The 12,750-nt window shown below is 41.8% G+C and overlaps 3 protein-coding genes across 3 annotated transcripts; 1 reads left to right on the top strand and 2 right to left on the bottom strand.

Annotated features, from left to right (window-relative positions):
* Positions 1 to 6,649: 6,649 nt before the first annotated feature.
* LOC128711509 (syntaxin-5) lies at positions 6,650 to 8,128 on the bottom strand. The gene is made up of 3 exons (XM_053806389.1): positions 7,567 to 8,128; positions 7,219 to 7,499; positions 6,650 to 7,129 (listed from the first exon to the last, which is right to left on the bottom strand). The coding sequence occupies exons 1-3, from the start codon at positions 8,126 to 8,128 to the stop codon at positions 6,650 to 6,652; spliced, it is 1,323 nt and encodes a 440-aa protein (XP_053662364.1).
* A 658-nt stretch (positions 8,129 to 8,786) lies between these two features.
* On the top strand, positions 8,787 to 9,667 carry LOC128713546 (transmembrane protein 147). The gene is made up of 3 exons (XM_053808407.1): positions 8,787 to 8,863; positions 8,992 to 9,133; positions 9,197 to 9,667. Exons 1-3 carry the CDS (start codon positions 8,787 to 8,789, stop codon positions 9,665 to 9,667), a joined length of 690 nt encoding a protein of 229 aa, XP_053664382.1.
* A 206-nt stretch (positions 9,668 to 9,873) lies between these two features.
* Positions 9,874 to 12,049, bottom strand: LOC128712448 (uncharacterized). The gene is made up of 7 exons (XM_053807340.1): positions 11,910 to 12,049; positions 11,721 to 11,830; positions 11,573 to 11,639; positions 11,019 to 11,498; positions 10,601 to 10,802; positions 10,039 to 10,525; positions 9,874 to 9,959 (listed from the first exon to the last, which is right to left on the bottom strand). The coding sequence occupies exons 1-7, from the start codon at positions 12,047 to 12,049 to the stop codon at positions 9,874 to 9,876; spliced, it is 1,572 nt and encodes a 523-aa protein (XP_053663315.1).
* Between the last annotated feature and the right edge of the window lie 701 nt (positions 12,050 to 12,750).

Genomic DNA, 12,750 nt, shown 5'->3' with positions numbered 1-12,750 from the left:
TGGGCTTACTAGACTTATTTTTACCACGTAGTCGAATAGTCAATCCTTGATTACGGGGAAACGGTTCGAATGAGATTTTGTAACGGTTCTGTCGTGTGAGGCTGATGCTTGGTATGGTGAGACAATGCGGAGAATAACACCTTTCTGTTCCATTCCAACAGTGTGCTCTTGCTTTTGCGTACAATTTCAACAGTTTTGAGTCGAATTTCAATATTTTAGTGTGTTAGTCGATCCAGACTCGATAGGCTCATATATCCACTATGAAGATCTTGCATTTATCAAAAAATTATGCAACGATCATTTTTTAAACACTTGGTCTCAGTGATCACTGATGTAAAATTAGTTTTTGGCTCGTTGGACTAGTTTGCATGTAGAAATACTCTTGTGGATCTGATTGTATGTACGTTCATTCAGACAACACGAAGTTTTCGTTATTTCTTTGTTTCAATCCTCGCGATCCGTATGTTTTACATGTCCGCTCCTTATATATATTTCAATCGTGTACGGGATCGAAATATGCTTTCTACTCGATCGCCAATTGCCGCCTTCATGAGGAAGATTAGCAGTTCCAGCGATCGTAATGGTCAAAATTAAGTCTTATTATTATTTGTGTATTTGTTTATCGTTCTATTTTTAGTTTTACTCATGACAATATACACGTGATCATAGTAAAAAAAAAACATTTACATTAAGTTTTTGTAAAGAAAGTGATTATAATTTTTGAAGAATATCCTGAATCCAGATTACATTTTTGCAATAAGTTTACGGTTATCATCCGTCGCCAGTAAATGGGCAATTTTTTGGTTGACAAACTGTTTTGTTCTACGGTCGATTAGTCCAGTAAGGCCGCTGTGCTATCTTTCTTTTTCGCCTTCTCTGTTGTGATCGCTCCGTAGAGTGGCTAATGATGATATCCTTCGCCTAAATAAACGATTTCTGTAATAACGATGCGTCGCCCGCACAAGCACACACACGGGAAGGACACGAGTAATACAAACATACAAAGAACAACACTAAACAATCGATAATGCGTACTGTGTATAAAAAAGCGGGCATATGAAGATGTAGTAACCCATTATTCCGAATATTCCGACAAAGTCAAACGGAACCTACGCATACCCTTACTCCCTGCATCTTTTCGTATGTTTATCTATTGATCAGTACATAAAACCGTACAGTTTGTTATGGGTGCAGGATTTCATTGTATCAGTTTAAAGTTCATTGGCAATTTTTTAAATTTGTGTTGTTGTATTTAGCAAAACTGGACACCACAACTGGCATAAGGATCGTTTAGTGTACATGCAAATGAGAACTAGTTTTAGTTAATTTTCCTTTCCAATTCGTTTCTATGCAAAGCTCAGTTCGAACTGCACTTTCATACGACAACATACACACTCTCATACATGCGACAGTTAGACTAAACAAAATATGGTAAACAAAAAAGAAACAAACAAATGATAAATCAGAGGGGTAGTAATGCGAAGGAAGATAATGAACAATACACCGGTGCCGGAATCGCAAAACTATCAAGCGTTTGATATAATGTGTACCGAAGGAAACGAGCAAGAAGAGAGAAACTTCACGCCCCCTGCTCCCAGTACAACCATGGCACGGACGGGAAAGTGGATCGTAAAAAAAGTTTCAACCCACAAACAAACGAACGGAAGCGTACATGATAACCTTTTTGCACTAGAATTGTTAGAATAACGTAATGGGCAAAGATTAATACACAGGTGCAGGCACTGCAAAAATGCTGATTGATTTGATATTTCGTTCGATACAGGCTGCAGACGGAGGTGGAAGCATAAGATACTGGGTCGTATTTAACTGCGGAAAAGAAAAACACGACACGTTTAAGAAGAAAATTCAAACAATGCTCCTGCTCTCATCGTGTTATTGCGTGCTTGCAAGATATTCATTAGCGAATCGCTGACAAAAGTCCTAACAAGAAGATTTAATCTTTACCCAATTAGGCATAACGGATCGGAATGTGCGTTAGATATATCTATATATAACAAAATAGAAGTCATGCAAGTATATCATATTGAGCAGATTAATACCCCGTTCGATCCGTAGATATGATGAGGATCGATGGTAAGGAAAACAAAGAAAAACATGCGTCTACTTACAAATGCGCCACCACCCTCACACGGTTGCCCGATTTGCTGGTAATATCTGCACATCATCCGTTTCCAAATTTGTGACAAAAGTCCTAGCAAAACACGACACCACCCAACACACGGTATATGATAAAATAAGTAACGAGATGCCCAGCAAACTGGCATCGACATTTGAAGGACATTGCAATCGGATGTGTACACAAGAGGCGCAACATAAGCATGGACGTATGGAACGTATGGTCGAAAGGGATGAAACTCTGTAGTCGTGTGTGTTAGTAGAAGCAATTAAAACACATACAACCGCTAGAGCGCGATCGCACTGGACAAACAAATTTAATGTCGCGCGCGCGAATACGCATACGATATGATATGAAAATTGTATTTATTTTACTCAACTCTCCTCCCTCTCCACCCTCCCCCCTTCCACACCACGATGACCCCAGCCCCCAACACACACACACGAGCAAAGAAAACGGAAATATGTTGTTAAAGATTTTGATTTATTAATAAAGTGTAGAGTAATTATGATTTCAATCGTTCGTCATTGTGTTAATAGTAGAGCGAAAGGGAGGTTTTATTGTTTTATATGTTGTTGTGTAGCATTTGTTACGTCCAATTTTTTAATTTATTGCCTTTTTTGTTTCAGCCAAATAAAACAAACGGCCATTGTGGCTTTACTTTGTTCAGCGCTGGTCGCTGAAATCACACACGAGGAAAGGAAGCAAATAGTTAGCAGTAAGCGCAGATCCGAACGATGCGAAGAACGAAGCGTTTCATAGTTGCTACGAAGCATAAGTCTAAACCACCACCACGTGTGTATGTTAGCAAAGCGTGTGTTTTGGGCTGTTATTAGCTGCACAAAACACAATAACCCAATTAACTGAGCTGACCATATATAGAGCAGGGAAGTGCTTACACAATCGTCCGAAAACTTTTGCTGTTTCCGCGAGGCACGATAGTACTAGGAATAGTGATCATTAACAGCGATCGTACACACGGAGGCACACTAATAGCAATACAAATTTTATATTAAAGCAACAGCAGAGCAGGGAGGGGCACGGACGTTAACAAAGCGGAGCATAATGTAATACACAACACTTGCTGCACGATCTTTGCACTGCAAGCGACGCAAGGATGTGCTGCAGCAAATAGCGCGTAGGCTAGAACGGGAGGATCTTAACGCCTAGAAACTAGTAGTGCAAAAACTACACAACAAAAAGTCTCTCTTCAGTGGCGCATCTTTCATCTCCAATCCCAATAACTGGCCCAATACGTATGGTTTCTATGCTTATACATAAATAAGAAACACGCAGGAATCATCCTTGCCAGGTACGTACCGTTCTATTAAAAAATGATCGAGACGTCGAATTTGCACAGCAAATGCTGCCTTCCGGGTTTCCCTTTTTCTTTTCCGACTAACAACACTATTTGCTATCAGACGATACAAAAACAGGAAGATGTTGCGGATGAAAATACGGAGGGCTAATAAAACGTTTGTAAATAGGGAAAACTATGATGAAACACAGATGAACTAAAAGCCCTTCAGCAAAGGCAGTGTGAACGGTCCAGCAGCAGAACAAACAAAGACAAAATAGAAAGGAAACTCTAAATATGAACAACTCGTAATCGAAATGTAGCATTTCAAAGTGTAGTAATAGCCATAGAAATAGCGAATTAAAACAAAGGGGATGATAACGTTGTTCTTGAAGCAACCCCGACGGGAACACAATAATATCGTTCGAAAACATATACATTAACGCGCTTTCTCTCTCTCTCTTTCTCTCTCTCCCTTTTGTTTGTTTGTCAGTAAACACCATAAAATGGTGTTAACGTGGAATGTGTGGCGTAAGACGAGATAGTAAAAAGCAATAGAACCATTTTATGTTTGGCTAAATGTGCTTACTTTTTCGGTGACCGCTTTATAGATTATAGATACACACAGTGTTTGAGGGTAAGGCAAATTGTTGCAAGCATTAATGCAATTTTTAGTTTGTTTTGAGAAATTCAACCAAAACCCCGAAACCACGGCTGATCGGAAATAATCGTTAAAGACGCGCAAACACAGATAACAGAACGTAGCAGCATTCATTCCCTTCCTTCACGAGTCGTAACGATAATAAGTAGATATATAAAGAAAAGAAACCCTTTGATATGAATAAAATTCAACCGCATTGCAGAATTGTAGTTTATTTTAATAACGTACCAATAAAAGTATAGGAACTCTAGCGCATCAGCGTGCACTGGCTGACACTGGTGGAAGATTGAATGCAAAACAGGCGAAGTAGGCGGCCCAGAATGATATCCCGTTTTAAATTGAGCAAAAGCGTGCACCAAACCATCATCATTAGCAGATGAAATGGAACCAGTAGCACCTACACACCCGATATGGTGCGTAAAAACAGTCCTAGGACGGTACAGGGGCATCCAACACACTACCGGACCACGTACGTTTGACGCTCGTATGCAAAATTAACCCTATTATCCTATCCGCCAAACGAAATAAACCAAAAAAACTGTCCACGGGTGAAGGAACAATGGAACGGGCGAAGCGAAGTCACTCATCATAATAAGTAGCGAACCCTGTCTCTCACTATCGAAACGCAATATTTAGCAATGAAATTAAAAGCGACTCATACTCATCTCACTATAGCGAAACCATTAAAAAAACACTCACACACACACACACCTACAAACACCATATATGATGGCATACTAACGATGATACTAGGGGGCACATCCTAGCAAAAACCAATAGAAAGTTAAGTGTCCTGCAAAGCACGTACATAAAGCGATAAGCAGGAGCAGAAGGAAAGCGGAAAACAGAATGAAAATATGCAACAAAACGAACATGAAAAAAGACAAATAATTACAAAAGTGTAGTAAAAGCAAAGAGACAAAACAACGTCGCTCCAGTGTTTCGAAGATGTAAAGGCGTTAATATGCTGTGTAAAATCGCTAAACTTGGAGAGAGAGCCTTGCCGCGGTCATTTCGGTTCGGGGTTTGTCCGCGAACGATTATGCTCGAAAGTGATGCGGGTTACTAAGAATGAAACTAAAAGAAAAAAACGCAGTCAACAAAAAGGAAACATTAAAAACAAAACAACATCTACACAGACACACGCACACGTGCATACCGAATGGCAAAGTGGATCATTGTGTTTTACCTGTAATATATTGTATTTAAACGAAAAAATGTACTAATAAATTGAGTAATGATAATCGTATAAAAAGAAGACAAAAACCAGCAAAGGTAGAGGGAAAAAGTAGAAGTTAATCTTAAACACGATAAACGAACAACAACAAAAACAACAAAGAAAGGAAAAGAAAAGTGCTAACTACAATTGCGAACCAATATTGCCAGCGGGTATGTGGTTGTGGTGGTACGTCCGAGAAAAAGAAAACAGTGGAAAATGAAATGATGTAAACAAGCAGCAAGCCGAGAGGGAGAGAGAAACCATGCAATAAAACGCGCCCGAATCGATGTGATGTAATTGGGAGAAGCAACCAAAAGAGAGCAAGCAAAGTGAGGCAAAAGGATTTGGCAAAACCAACGTAAGACGATCAATTTCACTTTACACTTTACTCCATTCACTAGATCCCAAAACGGTGGAACATGGCACAATAAAAAGAAAGATGGGAAAACACTAGCAAACCAACAAAACAGATAAAAGAAAACACTCACACACAATAGAACGAAATTAGTAGTACACTAGCATTATATACATACATCGTATCGAATGCCATATTAAGAAGGGAAAGTCTGTTTTTTTTGTGGCCGAGTGGAGTGAAAGGGCGATAGCGGCGGTGACGGAACACGTGAGAAAACACAGGGGAAAACACAGCATTCGAGCTCTCCTTCGAAAAACATAATAAAGGGGGAAAACAAACCTCCCCAAAACACAAACTGTGGCCGGAAGGATGGGAAATGCTGGTAAATGACATTAAATTTATTAAAGTTTAAATAAATGGACTAAAATCAAACTAAGGGGAAGTAATTAATTGCACTGTTCTTTTGCCCTTTACCTTAATCTTTTTTTTCATTTTACGATTATTTCTCGATGTGGTTTAAGTTCGAAAAGTTTTATGTTTTAAAATTAATATATGCATTTATTTTTTTGCTCCCGTAGGACAACGTATTACATGATCTGTGTTCCGTGTTATATACAAACAATTGATTTACTAATACACAATCTTCAACCTTCCTCCCAATTTCCTCCCCTCTTCAATAGCAGATCCGAGTGTTCCTTTCACCTCTATGTGAGCCATTCGCTTCTCGTTTTTTTTTGCAAAAAGCAGAAAAAAGCAATAAAATCGGTAAAATTTGCCAAAAAAAAGTAAAACATAATATACTACAAAAGCTGCCGCTTTGTCGCCGTGGAAAGAATTAAACTTGTTATTACACCCTGAAGAAAACGTAGCAACTTTACATCGATAAACAACGGGGGAAAGCAAGCAGAGATAGCGACAGGGACGGGACAAAACGGTAACCTCTCGCCGGCTCATTCATATGAATCCGAACCCGGCGAACCCTACGCCAGGAAGATGACGAAAAAGATGAAAAACATTATCAGCACGCCAAAGATCTTGATCATTAGCCAGCGGTTCTTGGTGACGGATTGGAAGTACTTGAGAATTTCCCCGTGGGCCGCCTCCACGTTTAGCTCGACGTCCTGCAGATTGCTATCGATGCGTTCCACCATCTCTTCCTGCTCCTTTACCATGTGGGCCAGCTGCTGGAAGATGCCACCCAGCTCCACGATCGTGCTTTCGATGTTTTGCATCGTTTCGGCCCGTTCCTGGACGTAGCTATCGGATTCGTCGTACAGTACGAGCTGTTGCTGCTGCTGTAGCAGTGGTGTCCGGTCGGAACTGGAACCACCACCGGTCGCCGATGCGCCCCCCATATCGATACAGACCTGATCCTGCTGTTCCTGCAGCAGCAAACTGCCTTGCGTTGAGCCCCGCATCGTCGATGGAGGCAATCCACCCGCCATTGGACCTTGACTGAACTGTAAAATCCCGCACGAGAAAAAAAAACCGATCCAGAAATTTGTTGTTAGAGTGCCGATGGAAGGGTCTTTGAATCGCAGTATTCTACCTGATCGCGGCGCGTTTTCTGTTGCTTCAAGTTTTCCGTCCGCACTTCCAGCACCTGCTTGAAGTCGGAACTCATGTTCGCCAGCTTTGCCTGCAGCGCGACAACCATGTTGGAGGAATGTGAGAGCAAATGTTTACCGTTCGTGGATCGACGTTGCGATTTCGAGACTTCCTGCAGCCGGGCAATTTGCTGATTTAACGAGTTCAAATCGCCCTTGATTATGTACGTCAGCTCCTGAATTTCGGCCGGTCGATCGTCGAACAGGGTTTTTTTCTTCGCCACTGCAAAAAGGACGGGAAACCAATGATGAATGGTCCGTACAAACAGGGACGTACGTGGAATACTTACGGAGCGTTAATTTTTCCAGCTTGGTGTACGTGCTGGCAATGTTTTTGCCAATGTGTTTGGCAATCATCATAAACTCCGAGTAGCTCTGCATATGTTTCGCCTTTCGGGGATCCTTCAAATTCACTGCTCGCTGTATGTTGCGACCCTGCAGCGAGCGGATCGCACTCGCAAACTCCCCGGAACGGTCCCGTGCCGTCATTGTGAACTCCGGTATTAAGCTGTCCTTAGCCTCCGAATCGTCTCCGTCGTCGTCGTCGTCGTTCTTGGTGACTTCGTTTGATCTGTCACCCGTCCAAAAGCCTGCACCTTTCTTTGGAGGCACCTCGTGCCAAGCGTTGCGAGGTTCCGGGTTCGGTGGTGCAGGTGCTACGGATGCAAAGATTCGTGACGATATCGATGGTAACCAGCTGGTGGCTGAGGCTGGCTGTGGATACTTCGGTTTTTCCTGGATGTCTTCGACGCGCTGATTGTGGTTGGTAGGTCCGTCAGAACCGATCGTTATTACAGCGAATGAATCACCCGTATCGTCAGCACCGTATCGACGTCTTGCCCTTGATTGCATCGCATAATAGCCCTACTGTGCCAGCACCAATCAAAACATCCATCAATTTTTTACCAGGGACAACTTGGGATGTTGGATGAATCTTCACTGTAACGGGGATGAAGGAGATTTTATTCTCGCACAAGATATCACTTTTTCTACCGTAGGCACATAACACATATTAGAGGGGGTTTGCTTCGCAGCATACGAAAATTTGGTGTTTTTGCGTTTAATGGAATGAATGAAATCAATTGTTTTGCTCGGATTCCGTGTAAAATGACGTGGAAAGGAAAAATTACAATTTGTTTTTTTCTTTCATGATGAGTATTTGACATTAAAATTCAGAGGTTACTAGATGCAGGGTCATAGCTCAGATAGTTTCGGGCAAAATTTTTATTATCATTCAAATCACGTATATTTTTTTACGAGAATTAAGGCATTTATCTATTTCTTTCGCGAAGAATGTGCCTTTTCCGGTTAACAGCGATAAATAAATGCAATAAAGCGCTGCTCCAAAAGTTGCTATGGCGAAGTTGACCTACCTACCTGTATAAATCTTGCGTGCGCTAGGAGAAAAGTCATCTGTTTTACGAGGCCCATGGTCCGGTTGTATTTTGGAATCGGTGCACCGTATCAAATTAGGGAAATTGTAAAAGAAAACTGATTTCTGGCACCGAAAATGACGCTCTATCACTTTGGTAACTGTGCGGCACTGGTGTATGTGCCATACTACTTCACCTACAAATACTCCGGACTGTAAGTTGTTCGTTGGCGGCCTAGCAGATACAAATGTTCCCCCAAAAGCAATCCTCCGCCTAGCAATAATTTGCTTCTTAATTAAATTATGTACCATCTAAAACGTGTCCCTTTATTTTCTCGTACAGCTCCGAATATGGCGCCTTTTGGAAATGTGTTCAGGCAGGTGGAATATATGTGTTCACACAGCTTTGCAAAATGCTTGTATTGGCAACATTCTTTCCCGACACGGACACCTTCAGCGAAGGCGCACCGTTTAATTTCATTGCTGTAAGTATCCATTCGCTTTTCGCATGTTAAGTATCTCCAGTGAATCACGTTTTACGCTTTTAGGAATTCCTGCGCTGCAGCGTCGATCTGGTCGACTTCCTGGGTCTCGCGTTCGTGCTGTCGAGAATTCCGGGCAAGGGACACAGTAAACTGATAACTGCCGGTTTGGGATGGGCCACCGCAGAAGTAATTCTATCGCGCGGCCTTATGCTGTGGGTTGGCGCTAGGGGTGCGGAGTTTTCCTGGATCTACACACAGAAGTGTCTGGAATCGAATGTGCTGCTTGTGCAGCATCTGTCGACCGCTACACTGCTGTGGCTGTTTTCTCGCCATGATTTGGATAAAAAATTCGCTCCCATAGTCGTGCTGCTGCTGGTGGCTACATCGTACCGGGGTGTATGGTTGGAGGGCACCCTGCACGCCATGTCCGCCGGTCCGTGGCTTAGCTTGGCTCTGAAGGCCCTCATTACCAGCTGCATGGGTGTTGGTACGCTGCACATCTACTCGGGACTGGCGCAACAGATCGGGTTATAAATCGACTACCAGCCAGCCAAGCACCACTATCTCTGTTTAGTAGTTGAATAAAAACTATAAAGTTCATAGCAACTCCTACGTTCCGGGTGTTATTAATTGTTTGACGTTGTGTTCATATTTGTTCAATTGAAATTCTTTTCAGATGAGTATAGTACAAAATCTAAAATAGGTTTAGCATATTTTTATAACTGCTTCTGCAGTACTAGTTACATCCAGTTTATGTACTTATGTACACTAAAAGGAGCTCCTTGCTCGTTCGTAGACACTCGAATGATCTTTTCCTTTGAAAGCTCTGTGGAAAAGAGAAGAGCACAAAATGTTGCTCAGTGAACAGAATACACAACGCATAAGTTAAGTAGAGTTTGATTTACCTAGAAGCTTTGCGAAAAGCGATACAGCAATCAATCGATTTCCCATTTTGGCCTGCAGTGACTTAAACGGTATGGAATCTTCCGTCGACTCTGCAAACATAGCGTCCAGCAGCGTTTTAACAGCGTATTGCGAGACGACGCCTTCATTCTTTTTCTGCTTAACCCCTTCGCTTGGCGAAGGTTCGCAACTTTTTAGCAACTCCCATTGTGATTGGTTTCCGTTGAAGGACGTTAGGAAATTTTCCATTTCTGACGGCTTCATAGGCCCAAGTGAGACAAAATGTGGATCGTCGCAAGATTGTTCTGGTGGCAAATCTGCTACATTCTGCTGTTTGGGGCCAGTCTGTTCCATGGATTTATTACTGAAGCATTTGCTGCGCTTCCTGGACGACTGGATATTGCGATCGAACTTAGAGCTATTGCAGCAATCGCGCATTGGTTTCGTGAATAGACTGTTCAATCTATGTACTGCTAGTAGCTCTTGAAACTGTGTATAAGTATAAGTAACGGAGTTAAGACGCTTGAGAATTGATGCATTCCGAAAGTTATATCAGCTACTTACGCTAGGAGCCTGTCGTTTAGGACATGTTGATGACTGGTTGAACATTGTTCGGGAGAAACAATTACTACTAATTTGCTTGACAGTGTCGATGATCAACCGCCTTTTTTGTCCCACCTTACACTCCTCTATTAGTGTATTCTGCTTTTCAACTACAGGCTCTGCAGGCGGATTATGAGCATTATTGTCAGCCTCGTGCAATGGTCTAAATATAGGCACAAGAAGGAAATAATGATTATTCATCTGAAAAGTTTAATGAAATAGCTACACACACTCTTCATGGATATGGGCATCATTATCGTTTATGGTTTCCATCGGCAGGGGTTCTAATGTGTCTGCTAAAGTCTGCTCACTGCAAATATAAAATGTTTCGTAACGTAAATATTTAACATTGAATCGAATTCATTTGACCCATTCTTACCTATAGCTGCTGTTATTTGGCATGTCTAAATCTGCATCTACCGATTGATCAAAATCCATCATATCGTCTAAGGTAGCCGGTTCCGGCTGGATCTGAGCAACCGAATCTTCAACCAATTTATCATTGGAATGGAGAAACTCCATCATTTCTGAGGGTAAAGTTTCGCCAAAATCATTATCATTGGAATGGAGAAAATCCATCATTTCTGAGGGTAGAGTTTCGCCAAAATCATTATCATCAGTCAGTTGAAGTTGGGTTCCGTAGCATTCCGATCGCATATCATCGCGCATAGTTATGTCTTCTACGTTTTTTACCGTGGTGTTATTGTTGCACGACAGCGAATAGATGACCTCCTTTTCAGTAATTTGCTCCTGGATGTCCATATCCATGTCGAAATACTCTAGATCCAAATCCAGCGGAGCTGCAAGATTTTTTCCTCCACCGGTTTTACACTCTAGCTGTACCTTCAGCTTTCTTACTCTGCAAACAGATCGACAACAAAACTTGCACCATCTTGAAAGTGAAAACGAAAGATTGCAAAATTTGAACCTTACACGTTCTTTTCACCGTATCCGATACGCTGGTCCAGCGAAGATCTCTTTTGGATGGCCAACACCTCAGCTGCAGAGATACCATTGTAAAACAGGTTCAAGTTCATTCCGTGTTATGCATGTGCGGTAGATCGTTATTCGTCATACATACCCAGAATGTTCTGCAAATGATGCAGAAGAATCCGTCCCATTCCGCACACTATTTTGGCATTCACTTCCAACGGCAGATTACGGCTTTCCACGAGCCGTAGCACGTATTCGCTGTGGCGAAAGATAAGAACAATGCAAGAGCAGAACCGTACAACGTACATGCACTGTGTAAGCGCTGTTTTTAACTCACCTCACTTTCACAACATTCAAGTTCTGCTTCTGCTTTCCCAGTTGTTGAGTAAATTTCTTCACATTTGTACCAGCAGTATACACGCGGGAAAAAACATCATCGTTCATCAACACTAGCTTGTTGTTTGAAATGTTTGTCATTTTTGTAACTTTTTTATCGTTCTCTTGGCGATGAGAGTTGTAGATCGAACAGGGACAATTAAACAAACGACACGCACGCCGTAACAAAACCGTCACCTTTCGTGCCGCTACTGTTCTTGCAACTGGCCACCTGCCCAGCTTGTACGCACTAACTGCCCAACGTATCTTCTAGGGGTTACCAATGGCAACTACATCGCTATAGGGATGCATTTTTTTCCGGCGTCGCTACTATAGTGTTGATTTTTTCATGACTTGCTTGATGGCTATAGGAATATGCAAAAACAAATTTGTTGCTTTAAGTTGTTGATACTAAGCTATGACCGAGTCATTTCAATATTTTCAATGTATGAGTATTAGAACTACTTACCAACAAATATATGTTCCATTATCTGAGCCTTTGGACTGTGCTGCCATACAGAAATGTTATTCGTATTCGTAAGCGCTAGTTAGCAGTAGAAAAGTAAGTAAGCTACTACAATAAAGCACACCCATACAAGTGCGCATTAATCCCGCCGTAGTTGTCATAGCAACGGCGGAGACAGAGTTGCACAAGCTTCCTTCAAGCATGAAGGAATGATCTAGTAACCAATCGGTAACCAATAACCTTGTATGCCTAGTGCCTAAACCCACTTATTGAAGCATCTATAACCCACACCAGTAGACAAACAGGTCGAATCAATCTGTATGCAATATCGAATATC

Source organism: Anopheles marshallii, chromosome 3, assembly GCF_943734725.1.
Source record: "Anopheles marshallii chromosome 3, idAnoMarsDA_429_01, whole genome shotgun sequence".
Taxonomy (NCBI): domain Eukaryota; kingdom Metazoa; phylum Arthropoda; class Insecta; order Diptera; family Culicidae; genus Anopheles; species Anopheles marshallii.
Note: the sequence above shows the minus strand (reverse complement) of the source record. Positions and strands in the feature narration are given on the sequence as shown.

Excerpts from the sequence above, each read along its gene's own strand:
- LOC128713546 (XM_053808407.1), top strand. The coding sequence starts at position 8,787 with ATGACGCTCTATCACTTTGGTAACTGTGCGGCACTGGTGTATGTGCCA. Across the intron at positions 8,864-8,991 it reads ACCTACAAATACTCCGGACT|CTCCGAATATGGCGCCTTTT; the intron begins GTAAGTTGTTCG and ends TTTCTCGTACAG. Across the intron at positions 9,134-9,196 it reads CACCGTTTAATTTCATTGCT|GAATTCCTGCGCTGCAGCGT; the intron begins GTAAGTATCCAT and ends TTACGCTTTTAG.
- LOC128712448 (XM_053807340.1), bottom strand. The coding sequence starts at position 12,049 with ATGACAAACATTTCAAACAACAAGCTAGTGTTGATGAACGATGATGTT. Across the intron at positions 11,831-11,909 it reads TTGAATGTTGTGAAAGTGAG|CGAATACGTGCTACGGCTCG; the intron begins GTGAGTTAAAAA and ends CTTTCGCCACAG. Across the intron at positions 11,499-11,572 it reads GGATACGGTGAAAAGAACGT|AGTAAGAAAGCTGAAGGTAC; the intron begins GTAAGGTTCAAA and ends ATCTGTTTGCAG.
- LOC128711509 (XM_053806389.1), bottom strand. The coding sequence starts at position 8,128 with ATGCAATCAAGGGCAAGACGTCGATACGGTGCTGACGATACGGGTGAT. Across the intron at positions 7,500-7,566 it reads GCTGGAAAAATTAACGCTCC|TGGCGAAGAAAAAAACCCTG; the intron begins GTAAGTATTCCA and ends TCCTTTTTGCAG. Across the intron at positions 7,130-7,218 it reads AGAAAACGCGCCGCGATCAG|TTCAGTCAAGGTCCAATGGC; the intron begins GTAGAATACTGC and ends GGGATTTTACAG.